Source organism: Enoplosus armatus, chromosome 8 (assembly GCF_043641665.1).
Source record: "Enoplosus armatus isolate fEnoArm2 chromosome 8, fEnoArm2.hap1, whole genome shotgun sequence".
NCBI lineage: Eukaryota > Metazoa > Chordata > Actinopteri > Centrarchiformes > Enoplosidae > Enoplosus > Enoplosus armatus.
The window spans coordinates 5611973-5630489 of record NC_092187.1 but is presented as its reverse complement, the minus strand read 5'-3'; the positions used below and the strand labels follow the sequence as shown (position 1 = coordinate 5630489).

The 18517-nt window shown below is 39.8% G+C and overlaps 1 protein-coding gene across 1 annotated transcript; it reads right to left on the bottom strand.

The window, feature by feature from the left end:
• Positions 1-3537: 3537 nt before the first annotated feature.
• On the bottom strand, positions 3538-16587 carry tm9sf4 (transmembrane 9 superfamily protein member 4). Its single transcript, XM_070910222.1, has 18 exons — positions 16567-16587; positions 14129-14239; positions 12688-12787; positions 12378-12534; positions 11954-12098; positions 10391-10514; positions 10127-10248; positions 9634-9745; positions 9196-9266; positions 8849-8981; positions 8442-8523; positions 8230-8305; positions 7942-8025; positions 6933-7108; positions 6768-6831; positions 6371-6490; positions 6065-6154; positions 3538-4927 (listed from the first exon to the last, which is right to left on the bottom strand). The coding sequence occupies exons 1-18, from the start codon at positions 16582-16584 to the stop codon at positions 4778-4780; spliced, it is 1935 nt and encodes a 644-aa protein (XP_070766323.1). The 5' UTR covers positions 16585-16587; the 3' UTR covers positions 3538-4777.
• Between the last annotated feature and the right edge of the window lie 1930 nt (positions 16588-18517).

Genomic DNA, 18517 nt, shown 5'->3' with positions numbered 1-18517 from the left:
TTGTTCATAAACCAAATTAAAATGTTGACCTGATGATGGCGCTAGATGAAAAGTCAGAAGATCTCCAAAGTTATCACAATCGTCCTGAGGGGAACATGTTTGAACACGAATGTCTGAACCACATTTAAAGGCAATTTCCTTGACATAGTAGTTTTCAGTTTTCAATGTCACTATAAACCAAAAATGACTCATGACTTCAGTGTAATCCTCGCTATGGACCTGCTTACACATTAGTAATATTAGTCATTTGTGTTTTTAAAACACTGAACAGAACGTTTTTTGGTATACAGGCTGTTTGGTGATATCTGAGCTGGCAGGAGCAGCGATGTGTCATTTTCTTTTCCTTCCTCAAGTGCATCCATCCATCATCATCAAATGTCTTTTTTCTGGGAACTCTGATCTGATCGACTGCTGAAAACAGAGCAGAGCCAGACAGGTTTGACCAGAGTCCACAGCTGAAGCATTACTCTCATTCTCCCTTTATAGGCAGTCGCCACATGACAGGACAAATGATTACAAACACGCTCAGAATAAGACAGAGTTGTAACACGCTTAGCCTACTATACTATACAGTATGTCAGCTACAGAAGGGGTAGATTATTATGTGTAAATTACCAAATCTCTGTGTTTCTCACAATATTTACATTTGATTTTGAATGAAGAAATATAGAGTAAGTAGTGAAATTTAAAGTGAATCACCGTACTTGAAAATAGTTTAAAATGCCATCCCAGAATATCTCAGGACTATCTGCCCGGTGGGTTGTGTCCTCTCATATTGGACCAGGGTCTGGATTATGTCTCAGAGAGCTGCACCAGTAAGCCTGCATGCATAGCTGAGTGTCAAGACTGCCCTAATTATAGCACTATGGAGCTAACCTATACTTACATCAACTGAGCTGACTCTTACATATACACTTACGGGATGCCAACTGTGCCATAACTCAAGAATAGAAACTCTTTTGGTTTTGTAGATTTTTCTTAGGAGGAACCTGGAGAGCTCGTAAAAACGGATTTGAGAGGGCTGAGACACCACAACACAGACTTTGTAATTTTCCAGACACTGAATACTTCGGAAATGCAGAGGGACAAACCAGGAATTAACACCTTGAGAGGCACACACACACACACACACACACACACACACACACACACACACACACAGCATTTAAATCTCATTTAAAGGGGTACTCCAGCGATTTAGTACTGTACAAAAAGTTGGGAGGTTAGAGCCATGAACAGAAGACTGGTCAAAAGTGATGCAGCAGAGCCCGAGGTATCCTGACTAAACCCTTGTATAGGTAAAGCCCCCTCAAATCACTGGATCTTACACTTCCCACAATGCAACCCAGTAGCATCCGTCACTAGACCTACCCTGCCTGGTAAATGCCCCCATCTTTTAAACGCCACGGCCCAGTTTGTAACGCAATCTTTCTGTTAACAGAACTGAAGGTGCTTTCAAACAGCAAGCGATTATCACTCATCAAAATACAGACCATCGATATTGTCGGGTCGGATCTTAAAATAGATCATTAGCCATATCACACTATAGGATCTAGAAAGCTTTGCTAACTAATATCATTAACGTTTACTGACGTTTCATTGATCTGTTTGATCCCTGCTGGTGAAGAGGTGTCAGGTTCCAGTGAAATTAGCTCCTACACTGTTTTTTTCTTGTGGTTTCTGTGGTTGCCATGGTCACACAGAGACTTGGAAAAGTTGAACCAACATCAAATCAGACGTCGGTGGCACATAGCCATGTGTGTTCATGAAAGCGGCTGCAACCGCCTGCTGTCTGAAAGATAAGGGTCTAAATGTTAAAAAAAAAGTATCTTATTTATTCCGTCAACACGTTTTGGTGCAGGACTCATCGATGGATAGACCGAGCCATGCCGCCAGCGTGGCTAAACATTTACACACTCAGATTACCCAGATGACATCATAAGGGAACTGAACTGCATGTGTTAGATCGGTGGGGGGCCTCCCTTAAGAATAAAGGTGGAAGCTGATTTTCATATTCAACTTGTCATCACTTTATTGTTTTGTCATTGAACATTTTGTAATTGGACATTCTGTAAAAGAAACAAAGAGAAAAGTAAACAGAAACAAGTTCCTTTGAAAGTCATCATGAGCTTCATGCTTTTGGCTAAAACGATGACAGGATCATTACAGAGAGCGCCACAAACAGCGAAACGCAACAAATACAAAGCTGTTTTCTTTTATTTACATTGTAAACCCCTCGATCATACATACGCACGCATGACTCGGGCCTCTTAAAAGTCTATCTGTAAAAAATCTCCCCTGGCATGTGCACTTCAACAGCAGGAGAGGAGTGTCTGTCTGTCTTTGCATAAGACAGCAGCCAAGTGACAGAGCTCGGGAACTCTTTGACATAATACAGCGGGCAGAGGGTGGTGCAGCAGATAGAAGAGAAGATGGCATCTGAGTGTCTGATGGAGTGGAAATAAATGAAAGAGTGACGGCCAATACACGAGTACGCTCGTTTGAATTGAATCAACCTCTGGGGCTTTACTGAGCAGTCATGTCCCATAGCAACTTAAATATTTTGGCTTGTCTCGCTCTCTTCAAGCAGCTCATTCATCGCTGAACAAGCGTTGGGTTTGGCTTGATTAGAATGAAAGAAGGAGAGGGCCCAGGAGGATGAGTTATTCATTCATTCACTCGTTTTGCCCCTGGAGAATCAGGGTTGATCAGGGCACCTGTCCCTCCTGCAGCCCCGCACTGACTAATGTGCAAAAAACGCCAACCACTAAAAACTGGTAAAGGAAATACGCTCATTCGCTTTCTTGCAGATTTGCTAAATATGAAGCTACGTCCAGCAGCCGGTTAGCTCAGCTTAGCATCAGCTAGCCGGGCTAGATTTGATCACCTATTAGACAGACCGAGGCAAGCGGTTTCCTTGTTTCCAGTCTGCGTTAAGCTAAGCTAACCAGCTGCTGGTTGTAGCTTCATATTTAGCGTACATCCAACTCTGCAAGAAAGCGAATGAGCGTATTTCCCAAAGTGACTTAACTATTTCTTTTATAGATAGGCATATGGTTACCAGACTCATTTTAGTGAAGAATTGATGTGCACATTAGTCAGGGCTGTAGGAGGGACAGATGCCCAGATCAACCCTGATCAACTACTCCTTTAATGTCATGATTGTGGTGTAATTTGAGATATATATTGTGTAATTTAGCTACAGTAAAATTGGTACATTGGTTGTCTATGGGAAGCCCTTAGCTTGAGTTGCTTCTCAATAAACATTTTTTTATCAGGTTCCACCAATGTTCAAAATGCGTTTTTAGAGTTTTTAGCTGAAAAATCTGATGAAACAGAAACATTTTTGTAACCCTAAAAAAAAAAACATTAGCTGTAATTTGAGATTATGGGTATCAGTCTACACAAAAACACTGACTGTACACATCTAATAAGAACACTGAGGATTACATTTCAGTGCTCTGCATTCCATGACACCCAAGCACCGTCAAAATGATATCTACCACTACTGGTAGAAACACACAGAGGTGATCCTGCTGGCTTTCAAAAATCATATTTTATATTATACACAAAAATGTATCATACATTAGATCCAATGTCAATGAGGTGTCATTTCTCAACAAAAACAGTCCTTTGAAATAACCTTCACAAACAGCGATCTTGCACTTCCTTTCCAGTACTGCATAGTTCAGCAGGCGTCCGGCACTGCTAAGGCTACACTGACGGCATGGTTAATGAGCGGAACAACTTGTACAAGTTTCTACTGGAAAAGCTTCAAACACACATTTGTGTTGTAGATTTCCAAATACAAAAGGTTACTCCTCCTTGTCATTTCTGTGCTGACTGTAGCCTTTCCTTTTCTCCACCTCCAGTGGCTTCAGTCCACTGCTTTAGGGCATCGGGTTCATAGTCCCATTCAGAGCTGTTCTGTATCATTTAGAGCAAATGGACCAATATTTTGACATTAATAAGAGACCCATTGTTTTGGAAGGAGAAGCTAATATTTTGATTACAGTTGTGGTTAACATGGTCACACCAGGACATGGAAACTGGAGTAAAAAATAATAGAACATTTAATTTATCCTTTCTTGTGTTACAATGTAGAACGTCCCAGCATAATTTCCATCCGTATCCGTTCAACACAACAAAGTTAACACCATAACCACAGTTACACTCCCCAATCCTTCCCTGATCTCCAAAGTCTCTGAAGTGAAACCAAAGTGACATTTGAAAACAGAGACAATGGAAAGAGTAAAGATAGAATTTATATAAAGATGAAAGTAGCTTCTCAGAAGATGATTGAAAGAAATTAAGTCAGAGATAAATCCTGTGATGACAAAAACAAAAACCTGGATAAGTTAGACTCATAACACAAATGAAAAGACGAAACAAAAATGTGCAGAAACCCTCGTTTGACAAGCTTTGGCCCACTGTGTTGTGTGCAAGGTGAAACAGCAGAAGACATTAACTGTCCCATCAGAGGAGAATTCCCTCTGGGTCTCTGTCCTGGAAAAAGGAGGAGGGGGGGTGGAAGCGAGGGGGAGAGGGAGAGAGAGAAACAGCTGGTTTAGCTCTGCCACCTTGCTGTTCTTCCCCATGAGGCCAGTGGGTGGGGCTGTTGCGCCGTAAAAAGCACCCCTCTCGTTCCCTCGACACACAAGTCAGTGCTTGTTGGACATGAAGAATAAAAAATATGTACATTAAAAAAACAGAATGTGACATAAAAAAAAAAATCAAACAAAACAAAAACAACGAGAACAGCAGCGACGGCGACGACTCAGTCGATCTTGACCGCAGCGTAGATTTTCCTGATGAACATGTAGGCTGCGTAGAAGCCAATTGTGCCTGTTAGCAGCCAGAACGACAGGACCATCAGGGTCGTATAGCCAAAGTACAAGAGGGAGGGGATGAACTCCACAATGTCCAGCTGGGGAGAAGTGAAGAGAAGAGGAATCAATTTCAATATGCTGCTATTAAAAGGGGTACTCCAGCAATTTAGTATTCACTTCCATAAAGCTGGCAGACTTGCAAGAGATGAATGTAAAAAGAAAAAGGGTCAAAATCAAAGCAGCAGAGGTATTTTAGTTCCCTGGTAGAGTCCTTTTCCGTCATGGAATATTTTTCATAACTTGCTTCATCAAGCTGTCAAAATAACAGCTCTCTGTCAGTCAGAAAGATGTCTCTGTAACGTTTATGTTTGTTATGGCTTCATTCATACATTAGAGAACAATACTGAGGAAAACAGTGTTTTCTGTTCTCTCATGGGCTCCAACAGTGATTTTAATCTTATTTCACCATTGAAGCAAGGCCCCCTCCCCTCAGAAATGGGTTTTTCTTCCTGTAACATCCCTCACTGCTGAAGGGGGAATGTTTCTCTGTGCTCACCTTCAAGGCGCAATATGTAAGAATTGTTCACCTGTAGAATTCATACTCCAAACAAACAGGGGGGAGCAAATCACCAGAGCAACCACTCTGCTGTGAACTGTGGCTGCTGTTAGCAAGTTAGCTCAGTTAGCCGTGCAGCTAGTGGTCGTATTCCTAGCAGACTTCTGCCCGGACTGGGAGCACCGAGGGAATGATGGTGTTTACACCGCTAGCACAGCTGGAGGGAGGATGTTTTCAGGCCCAGGGACTGAACACAGCCTCCGAGACCAATGGAGGCCAGTTTGACGACAGGGAATATAGTACCGCGGTGATTTATAACTTTCTTCCTTCATTCTAATGTATAACTTACAAGTCAAGCTTCAAAAACAGTTTCATATTTCCCATAATGCAACTTGAGAACATCTTTTGTTAAACACTCGGCCTTTTCTGTCAAATATTTGAAGTCTCAGGCCCAACTCAAAATAACCCTGATGACATCATCACAGATACTAATTATTTCATTCAATGAGTGCTGTCAAGGCAAACTCATAAACGACAAGATGTATCATTATTCCAGTCCTTGTTACAAGTAATAAGAGTATATCCAATTAAAAGATTTCTTCAGCTGCAACCTTCTTGGACTCAAAGAAGAGTTTATTGTGAATATCTGAAATGTCTGAAACAGCCTTGAGGCTTTTACCTTGTTGACAAAGTAGAAGACGGCGTAAATGAGGACGTAGAACGCCGAGCCTCCTGAAACCAGGAAAGTTCTCCACCACCACCTGTAGTCCTGATCGTGAGGAGAAACAGAGAAAACACTGCATTAGGGTATGAGTATAGATGATGCAGATTAGGTTCAAATTTGTGTCTGAGAGTACCAGGATCTCTCCAATGCTCAGTCCAACCACCTACCTATCAATCACTTGCCATGCAACCAAAAGAGAATACTAAATTAAAACGGTCTACAGTATTTATGTGTGTTCACACCCAGTATAAATGAACTTACCTCTGCACAGAGCTGGAAATAAACCATTACAATGCTGATCTGCGAACAGGAGACCACCAAGATGATGAAGACCAGAAACAGGAAGCCAAAGAGGTAATAGAACTGATTCTCCCAGATGGCCTGTAGGTGGTGACACACACACACACACATATTGATGTTGACATTACTGTGTGTGTGAGGACTGAACCACTGACTTTACATCAGTAACTTATCCTCTAAATGTAACGAATGAACTTTTGGACATTTTCAGGATGTCTATTGGTATTAAGTTACCAATATGAGAGAGAGGTGAGAATACACACACACACACACACAATTAACTGTACAGCACTGAAAGAAGAGGTGATCTGGCTTTGAATTAACCACAATACATTTAGTGCAGAGCAGTTGTACTCACACTGAAAATGAAGAAGAGTTCGATGAACATGGCACCAAATGGCAGGATCCCAGCCATCAGGATTCTAATGGAAAGAAAAGTCAAACGTAATTCAAACCATACATCATCCATCCCAGTAACTGGCCAAAGATTAAGAGCAGATTGTCAGATTGGTTCAACACTCACCCTACAAACTTGTTCATGTACCAGCGCTGCTCTGGGACCTGCCGAGGGATCTGGTTGGTGCGTACTGGGTTATCATACGGCTGTTTGCGGAATCCAAAGTAGTAGCCCAGGTAGACCAAGGGCATGGAGATGCCGAACCACATACACAGCAGGGCCAGCATTGTGGTGAAGGGAACCTGAGGTGGTGAGAGAAGAGAGCAGGGACAAGAGATAAAGGAAGATGTTTAACAATCCATGTGATTGTACCGATAATCTTAAAAGAAGAATACGAAGCAAGAAATGCAAAGTAGTTCGCCCATTTTTTGGGTTACAAGTCACACACTGTGGTCATTTACTCGTGGGCACAGAGTGGGATGGTCGTTCATTGGTTACCCTGACAGTCACTCACTCGTCAACAGATGAGGACTGCTCCCCACTGGCTTTGTACTTCCTTATGGTCTCTGTTGCCATTTTCATTGAAAAACAATGACAAGTAGTACCTGGCTATTAAGTCACATGCTAATGAAGTATACATTTTTAATATATGGAAGGTAAATATGTTGCTGAAAACAAATGCAAATTATAGATTTTGGATTTTTTTTTAATGTGTAATAAAAGTGAAACTAACTTTTGAGAAAAGAAATAACTAATTCTTCCTTTCCTAAACGATGAGTTCATTAGCAAATTCATTAGCCACATTAGCCACCGTAAGCTACTGGTCATACCAGACCAAGTGGGGCTGTAGCAGCAAAACCTCGAGTGTATTTAAATGAGCATGTGTGGTGTGTTTTATTTTAATTTTTATTTGTAAAAGGAAGATTGTTTTATTTATTTTGTCTCTCAAAAGTTACATAGTCTGACTTTAACATATTAAAAGTGATTTAGGCTGAAGCTTTCCTTTAAGTGATCTGCAAAAACATCACTATTGCAATAATTAGCCTTCTAGCTTGCCATTTCCTAATTTGCTATGAATGTACACTGACTACATTATTCAGTGTACATTCATGCAAAGTACAGTCATGATACTCACCGCCCCAGAGGAGTGTTCTCCCCAGATGAAACAGTTCAGGATGAAGCAGATTCCAAAAACCACCGCAGGATACAAAGTTGCTGTCTACAGAGGAGACAAAACAAACACAACCTGAGCATCTCTGTTCAGAGCAACACCAGTTTAAAGGAACACTTCTTCATTTACACATAATAAGTGGGTAGCCCTGCTTGCAGCGTTGAGAAATGAGGAAATTTACTAACTCAAGAGTAATGAGAGGCTTTTTTTTTTTTTACATTGAGGATTTAACGTATTACTGTATTCTCTTACACAAAATGCTCCTTTTCTCCACCGATGGCCCTTCAGAGTGCGGTACAGCCTGCCAGCAAAGTAGCCACCAAATACCCTGCAGGAGAAACATGTACAGGAGAAAGCAGCGTAAAAATCAAAGAAATGCACTGTACGGAAATAGACTACATCTTAATTCCTGACATCTTTGGGATTTTCTTAATGAAGATCAGAGAGAAGAACGTGGCTCTTACCCCATGAACATGAAGAGGAAGCAAGCAGTGGTCATCAAGGCTCCTCTACTGGACGGAGACAACATGCCCAACATGGCAACAACTACAACACACACAGGAACACGCGGTGGTTAGAGCATTTCATAGATAACATTGACAATCATGCATTGTGTAACATAAATTTAAGAATTTTAGAAGTCCCATGTAAATACGTAACACTAATAATTCAACACTTTGGGAAATACGCTTATTTGCAGTCTTGCCGGGAGAAGATTGACACCACTCTCATGTCTATACACTAAATATAAAACTAGAGCCAGCAGGCGTTCTTTTGTAGTGTTAGCTTAGCATAAAGATTAGAAACCATGTGCTAAGGAGAGACACTGTTAACATCTATAGGGAAATGATGATAGAGAACATAAACTCACAGATGACAATGAGGATCATGCAAAAGAGCTGGATCCCCGAGCCCAGCAGGGAGCTGAGGATCATGGGATACTGAGGCGGCCTGAAGACGTCACCATGGACATTCTTCCATCCTGACTCCTCCATGGTGTCCTCCTGGTTAGGGAGGAGAAAATACGGTCAAGTGCCTGGAATATACTGATTTAATAAACATCAAGAACCCAAAGATGATTTCAGAAATACTAAAATCATTTACCCTAAACTCAGTTCATTCTGGTCTATACAATTTCTCAAAGACCTTATAAGAATTATTTCCCCAAAGACTTGCTGAAACCAAGCAAACTGTCTTGTCAGGTGTGTTTTTTCTTACTATGTCATCCTCTCTGTTGTAGTTAGCAATGTCCTTCCTCAAGGTCCTGATAATGATCATACTCAGAATACCTGAGAGAGAAAAGGCAGGGAACAAGAAGGATGTCCGTCAGCTAAAAGACAGAAACCTCACATGCTGTCATAAAAAAACTGTATGTTTTGTATATATATATATATATATATATATATGATATAATATAAAGACTTAATACATTTACATCAAATTCACAAGCTTCAAAAGTGGTAGAGTGTAAAGAAAGTACAAGGCCAACACTATGTGTTACAATTTCACAAACTGCCAATTTAAGACATAAAATGTGCATTTACTCCATGTGATTTGTGCCATGGGCCTAATGACTTGCTTTATTTTATTGTGCTGATATGGACATTTAAGATATGACAGTTGAGTTGAGCAGCATTTGTCATGAATTGGACATACCAGACAGGAAGAAGACGACCACCACAGAGTTGACAATGGAGAACCAGTGAATCTGGACATCACTCATGGTCAGGTACGTGTCCCATCGAGACGCCCACTTCACCTCGCTCTCCTGCACAAACGAGACAACATGCTCAGCAGTCTTGTTCTACATCTATCTAGCTTTGTTTAACCACATATCCTACAACAGTGAAACAGCTGGAAAAAAAACACCTGAAGTTTATCATCTGACACATATTCTATTGTTTTGACTTTGTTGTTCTCTAGCACACTGGATTCTAAATGAACAAAGGCTTATAAGGGGATCAAAGAGAGCCAGCCATGTGAGATGATCACATGGCTGCTAAAAATGAATTAACCAAACACGTTTTGATTCCCAACTAATCCTTACTTAAATGCAGCGATTTGGGTGGTTTTAGGAATTTATTCAGGGTTACAGACTGGTCTGACTCCTGGTTACAAAATGTTGCTGAGAATCCATGCAGTCACTGACCTCCCAGTGGACAGAGTAGGTGAAGAGGACCTCGTTCTCCTTGGCCGGGTCAATCTCTTGGGGGGCAGAGCCACTGGCCTCGGGCAAGGTGCAAATCTTCTCTTTTTCCACAGCCTTCAGATCTGAGAAAATATAAGTATTAATTTACTGGCCACTTTGGAGGCAACACTTGTGTGTCTTCCTTCTCCTATACTATATTTTTCAATCACCATATGTCAGAAACATTACACAACCTCAAGCTATTCAAAGAGTGTTGACACCTACCATCAACTTTTACACTCTGGGGTACGACCTCAAATCGCACCACCCTGTAGTTGTGAACTTCCCCTTGCTCCAGTTTCTCCCTGTGGAAGTACAGGATGAAGGACAGGTGGTTGTGCAGATAAAACTGAGGGAGAAAAGAGAAGGGACAAAAATTAGTACTTGAGCACTCATTGTTTCATGGTTTTGCACATTTCAATTAAAAAAAAAATGTAATAAAATAAAAAACAAAAACATGTTGTTCACTGTGTTGCTGAGTTTTTTAATGGACTTTCCAGAACGGACTTCAAAGTTTCTCCCTAGATGTTTTATTTCAAATATTTACAGTAGGGTTAGTCTATGGTTGTACATATAAGACAAGTCCATTTTGTCTTAGTCCTTCAATTCTTAGACATTGTTTATTAATACCAAAATTATTGATGAGTGTTGAATAATCTCAGACTCGGCCACTGCATACTGACACACACACACCTAAGCAGTCACAATAACTACTTTAGTTGGACGATATGTTGTACAGGAAATAATTGAAATTAACAATTTTATGCCACTGATGTAATGATAATATAATAGCATAATAATGCAAGTACACTGTGTGTGTGTGTGTGTGTGTGTGTGTGAGTGAGTGAGTGCTTGTGGAGGAGCTCCAACACAGAGAGCAGACGAGAGGACAGAAGCAATGCGACCAGAAATGACATGCTTAGGTGCTGCACTCAAGTCTTTTAATTGTAGCTGCTATTCATTCCGGCATCATGTTGGCTAAAATGTTGGTGGCATTCTTATATAAACAAACACGCATGTAAACACAAAAGGCAATATCAAGCTAATATGATCGAGGTCATGTCATTTATTGTATGATAAGTCGATAATGTAATTATCATGACTAGCCTACACACACCTGCAGGTGGCAAGTACTCAAAAGTCTGCAAATCTTAGCAGGCCACATTACAAGTCCATACTATTCCACTTTTTGTTCGTACAGATAAACACATGAAAAGTATAAGAATGTGGCAATTCATTTCAAGGATTCAAGCCATTCTACATTTGTTTAAACCACAACATGTAAACATGGTTTCAAATGTTTCAAGAACTGTTGTTCTGTGACATCAAATATACTAATTACTATTATTAAATTACTATTAAATACTACTTGTATTAATTTAAACTCTCAAATCTCAGGTGTGGGTGTGCTTTGATTGACAGCGTCCTGGCAACATAAAGAAAACAAGCCCACAACTTTCATCAGATTTTGATTCAGTATCAATATCACCTTTGCCCAACTGAGTCCTGCTCGCTTCTCAAACAAGTGAGAGGAGCACAGACTAAATAAACAAAAACAAATACAGAAATCTCTCACGTGACAAAACCAAGAGTGAACTTTGGCAGAAAGTTGTGTGTTCGTGTAGGACACCATCCCTCATAGTAAGAAGCTGATCAGTGAAGGCAAACAATGCAAAGAGATGCAGAAAGTGCAAAATAGGAATCTATAACTGAAGTCTTTCTGACCATCTGTTACCTCTCCACTTCTAAACAATAAATCACGACAGGGAGATGCTATATAATATCTACCTTGTTGTTGTCGACAAAGCCCAGTCTGTAGCCATGTTCAAACTGGACATCTCGCACCACGTCCTTCTTCTGCTCCTCCTCCAATCCTGCCTCTCTGTTGGGGTAAAACTCTAACCTGGTGGCGACTGGCAGGTTATCTGCAATACTGAAAGGCACAGGGAGATGTTCTATTAGTATATTGAACATTTCATAAATTAAATCTGATCTATATTAATAATTTCCTTCAAACTATATTATGCTACAAAGTACTGAAGAAGAATGACTTCAATCATTTATTTACAAATCAGTTTAAACTTATAGAGTCTGGAACAAAAAATATTACTTCATTAATATAGAGTAATGCATGTTATTCTGTATGACAATAGGCCAATATTAGCATTCTGTGGGATTCTCCTTGTAACAACAGTGAGGACGGGATGCTCACAGGTGAACATAATACTCCTCCTGGATTCGCTCAGCAACCAGCTTGCTCTCTTCTATGCTGAGCTTTTTCTTGCTGCACACCATCTCACATTTCTTGTCCTTGTTCATCTCAACATTGTAGCAGGTATTCACGATACGGTCCCCACGCAACACCTCACCTACAAAAAAGAATGATAAAAAAATAATAACATGTAGAACAACAGACTGAAAAATGAAAAATAGCGACAACATTGCTTATCCTGAATAAGATGATGATTAGTGATACATTTAGAGAAACTTCCAAGACCACACGTCAGCAGCAGTCCACTTACCCAGGTTTTCTCCCTTGTAGAAGACAGAGCCTGGCTTACAGAAAGGCAGGGAGTAATATTCATAAGGAAGCTGGGTACGGGAGCTGGTCAGCTTCACGGCCTGAAAAACAAATGTTCTGACTGACTGACAGGGTCACGGCAAAAATACACTCAAATCAACTTTGTCTGATATATAAATAAATCATAATGCTAATTTTAATGTGTAAATAAATAAAAGAAAATATTAATTTAAATAATGAGCCCTACACCACCTAAAAAGGCTATAGTATAACCCAGTGCTGCCTATTATTAGGAGCAGTATGCAGCCATTTTTGGCAAAAGCTCAAAGACAATGGCAAGGTGTAAGTCTCAAAGGTGCTTTCCCATTTAACCAGGTTTGGACTGAACACTGGTACATTTGACCACTTATTTCGGTTTTTCAGGCTGGTGTGTAAGCAAGATCATTTGGTAACCATGGTAACACCTTATGCATGTCAGCACATGAGTGCAGGGCATTTTTCCTGCTCAATTAGATAGGTCAAATAGGGGTTTAAAAAAAAGAGGTGTGATGTGTTCGTGTGCCACTCTGTGTAGGACTGGGCGATACAGCTGAAAAATTTATCATGATAAAATGTTCCATTTCAGTTGATAGATAATTATTGACATTTACATTCTTAATTACATTTTTTTAAATAAAGACCAGGAGAAAAAGGTTTAATTCAACAAACTCCTCATCATCTGCACCATCTTCTCATTCCACGGTGTTTCTGTTGTTGTGTCACATGTTGATGGTGCAACCGAGCAGCACATCTGTTAAATGATTTGCTGTTTGTGTGTCACTCATAGCAGCTCTGTTATCAAGGGATATGGTAGGCTGTTTATGAGCCAGGGCGTATTCGTTATATGCTTTCATAGCGGTTTGCATTTAACGGATTTAAGTGAAACTATAGAACATTTTTGAAGAATTTTCTTAATGCTATTGACGAAGTGTCTGTCGCTTGTACGTATGGATATCATTTTATCGCCCAGGCCTAACTCTGTATGTGTTGGCACCTCCTCAGTGAAAAAGTGAGTGAAATGTTGCTGTCAGTCAGAATTTGACTTCCCTACATGGGTCCATGTAGCGCTGTTGATGACAATTACCAAAACTGTCCAATGAATGAGTTACTTGTTAGCCTGAGCCCGTTTCATCCTCCCACTGACTTATTACAAGAGCTGTATACATGAAAATATGTGAACTAAAGAAAACAAATGCATCTTATTATTCTGGACCAAATGACCTAAACTTGAGGTGTGAACATCCTAACATCTATGATTTTGGTGTGGGAGGTGGGCACTCACATGAATATGGACAGATCATAAAAACTTAATGATGTCAAGCAATGGTGCTAACTACTGAACAACCATATCACAAAGTTTCAGCTAATGTGTGAAAAGCTGATCAAATGCATTTTAGTCTTACCTTAATATCTACTGTGTCACCCTCATGGAAATCCCGGGGAGCGACTCCGGGAACATAGAAGGGCCGGACCACAGGCAACAAGGACAACAGCAGCAAGGCCCACCACGTCTCCTGGAACACAGACACCACCAAACATTTTACTACACAATATTTACCACACAGACACAATCACTATATATAGGTGTATATCACAAGATTTGACAAAAGTTATTGTGTGAAACAAGAACTAATTTCATCATACCACATAAAATGCCAAAAACGTATTGACATTTTTTACAGAGGTGCAGACCATGTTGAGCTTCAAGTTATACGAGAAAGATGCGAAGGACAGTTGCTGTGCACGGATAGCCATTTTTCTTTAAAGAAATGCCTTCAAGTAAAACGATCCTGAAACTACTTCTTCACAATTCCCTTTCAAGATGTAACTGTATACACACAAATGTGTCAAAGTTTATCTTTTACAGGTTTAAACCACCACTGCAAAAGTGTTTCTTTTTGGTGTGGAAGACAATGTCATATCAAAATGCATTACAAAGTCTGGCAGTTAAGGATGCCTAGTTATCCTCTAACATTAGAGCAGAAATAACATTTCAGTGACTCTCCAAGTTTACCGAGAAACATAATCTGGGCATTTAAATATTGGGATGCACTTTGCATGGCAAAGTGGATAAAGTCATAGTATGATATTTGTACAGTAATGGAGGGGACTCCCTTCAAACAAATGCCTATAAACAATAACTACATCATCACGTCAATGCAATATTCCAAACAAATCTTGAAAAGTAACAATCAGGGGAGGATATAAGAATATTTCCAAGGCACTGGATATTCCGCAGAGTACAGTATGGTATTTTTTTAAATGAGTAAACTATGTCACAGTTGTAAATCTGATGGAGCAGACCTTCGTCAAAAAGAACTGAGTGTGAGAAGAAATCTGTGAAGATTCTCAGTTATACAGGTCACGTCCGGCAGACATGTGGAGACGGGAGACACTGTGCATACAACTGTTGCCCAGGTGATTCAGCAGTGGCAGCTTCATAGCAGAGAGCCACAGAGAAAACCCTCATATGACATCTATGCTGGTGTTCGCATGCAGCACGAGAACTGACTCTAGGGAGAAGATTTGCTTTCATGCAAGACAACGATCCCAAACATAAAGACATAGCAACAGAAAAATATGGCTTGACAACAACAACGTTAATGTCCTGGAGTGGCTGAGTCAGAGTCCACACTTAAATCCAATCGAACATCTAAATGGAATGCATTTATATAGCACTTTGATCCAAATTGCTTTACAATTTATTTCTCATTCACCCTTCCAGACACCCCAATGGCAGTGAGCTACCATGCAAGGCACTGGCCTAACAATAGGGAGAAACCTGGGAGAAACTTCAGTGTTTTACTCAAGGACACTTGGACATGTGGACTGGAGGAGCCGGGTATCAAACTTGTACCTGTCAGCCTCAGCAGAAGCAAGACAATTAAGTGGAACTGCTGTTCTCCCACAGTCTTCATGCAACTTGACAGAGCTTAAACAGTTATGCAATGGTGGGGAGGCAACAGCGGTACAGACCTTCCTATCCTAACAGAGTCAAGGCTGTAGTTGATGCCAAGGGTGCCTCTACTAAATCCTAACTCGAAAGTGAGAGAGGGAGGGGGGGTACTTTCCCGTCATTACTTTGTCTGTAAGATACATGGGTTCATTTTGACATTACAGAGTCATTTTCTATTGTTCAATGTAAAAGAGCCTAAATCATTATTGTGTGATTCAATACTGGAAAACAAACGATGAACAACGGGAGCGCATGCATTTTTTAGGCATTGTGAGTTATGATATGGCAGTAAAGGAAGTTAGCAAGCGTGGCTTCTGACTTAAACGACATTTAAGTTATCAGACTGTACCATCACAGTTAAATGACATAGACAGTATTATGGTCACGTTATTTATTTCTTCTGTAGCTGGTCCGCTGCTGTCATTTTGACATCTTTCAGCACTATTAACAACACCGACAACAACATGAAACTGACGCTGCCTGACAGAGCTAACAGCTAACGTTTAGCCAAAGTTCGGCTAGCTGATTTCTCTTGGCTGTGCAGCGAATGACAGTCTAACAATCGAGTACGTGGCTATTTACACTCTGTCAGCACAGTTTAATATACCAGACAAATTCGACAAATCAGTTGTTTGACCCGCAGCTCACTGACAGTCAAGCTAGGTAACGATAGCTAGCTAACTCCAGCAAGCAGTTAGCAAAACCGTCAACATTCAAAGAGAAGCGAACTCCAGTAAACCCGTACCTACTCAACGTTAAAATGTTGTTTATCGCCTAAGGTAGGCATCTACTGTGCCACAATTACAGCACTGTGTCTGAATTATTTTGGGAAGACAATATGAGCGATGTGTAGTTTGAGGAAAAAGAGTTCGCTTTTCCACTTACCATAGCCGCGGCCGCCATTTTGAATACGTGTCATTAGTGACGTCGCGGAAGTACTGTGGTTTTTCGATTGATTAATTCTTTTTTTTATTTGACACACCCATACATGTAGAAGTACTTAATAGCCGAGTAATTTCTGACCTCAGCAGTGGAAACTGACACGACTACTGATATAAGTTAATAGTCATTTGTTTAAGAACACGTTTTAAAGTATTTGGCCCATTGGGGGGAAATAAAGTTACTGACTGACTGATTTTTCCCATCTGCCTTTGGAATAATGTGAATGTGTACTTGTTTGTTAACTTTCAACGAAGTATGATTTTGAATCATTAGGATTTGCCTTCACAATCATCAATAAAATGCATGCCTACAAACAAATTCACTTAAACATTAAGTATTGCTTGCTGTTAAATAAATACACGTGGGTAGATACTTATTTCTAAAACAATTTTATTTGAAAATTTTCATCACAGTTGCATTGAACCAAGCATTGAACAAAATAAGCAAAGGGCCTTATATTGATAAAGAAAAACACAGACATTCGTAACCCTATGAATATACAGTATTTATAATGCTGAGCATTGATTCAATATTGTCACATATCACCTCTCTATATAAGCATTCTATGGAAATCTTCTCTCAGATATGGTCACTCACACTTCAATCTAAATGCATAATATTAATCTTAAATCATAATCTTAAATACTTATAATAATAATATATTCCCATTAAGATTTTTTGATTTTAGTCCACTAAACACACTGCTATTTCAAACAAGATGAGAAACACATTATCCAAACAGTGCTGAAAAAAATAGTAATATAAATCATAAAAGTTACAAGTCCTTCACTAAAAAAGTAAAAGCGTTTACTTTTGGAAGGATCTTTCCATTCAAGATAAACTGATATTCAGAGCAGTAGTATTTGCACCAATAAATTATTTCTTCATACAGAAAAAAAGAAGGCCAAAAGATGTGAAAATCTCATTCTTCATTCAGTTACCAAATACATAACACAAGTTTAATGGACCAAAAGGATCAACAAGCATTATTAGTTAATATGGCTTCACATTAAAGACTCTATTCCTTAACAATTGTATTTATTTGTGTACACCAGTTTATATATACAGAGCGTGTGAAATATATTATTAATGTTAAGAGTGAAAGAAGAAACAACCACTGCAAAAGGCACAATGAAGGAGTAATGCTGAATCTAGCCACAGCATAATGGAAAATAGGTATGGAATATAAATAGAGGATTTAAACATAATCAGCCATATATCTTGCACTTTATCCACAGTACCTGCTCTCCTCTCACAGTGTAAAACACATTTAACAGAAGGGGAATGGACAATGACAGCTTGGCTTGCTGAACTGTTGACATCAACACAGTAACATCAGAGCTGAACACTGCACACATTTCACTGCGAACATCTGTGCTGTGGTTATGCCTTCCTTTGATGGATGCACAATGTGTGCTGGACCATAACTACTAAATCCAGTCTTTTCCACGTGACTGCTCTCAGGTGGCCTACAATCATTTGTTTGTGAATATGGCCATGTATCTTTGTACTTGTGTAAAATAATATTTTGTGTGTGAGACGGTCATGCTTTAACAATAGCATATACTGTACAGTACAGCCTCCTACACACTGTACATGTTACACAGAACACCTTCAAATGTGTTTGAATTTTAGGGACTGTACAAAAATTATAAGGGGGGTGAGGAAAGAAAAATGGGAAGGCTACAGTATTTATCTTTTCTTTTTGTTTAGGAACAAGTAGTTAGAAGTATTTACATCACTGTAATGTAGCCTACCCTTACAAATTTGTTAGTAGTACCCAGTTTTGCTGTCCTTGCCTGTGCACCGGCAGGGCTTCTCCAAGCACACTTTCTATTTTCACTTATATATGTAGAGAAGAATCTTGCACAGGTCCAGTTTTGCAACCCACCCC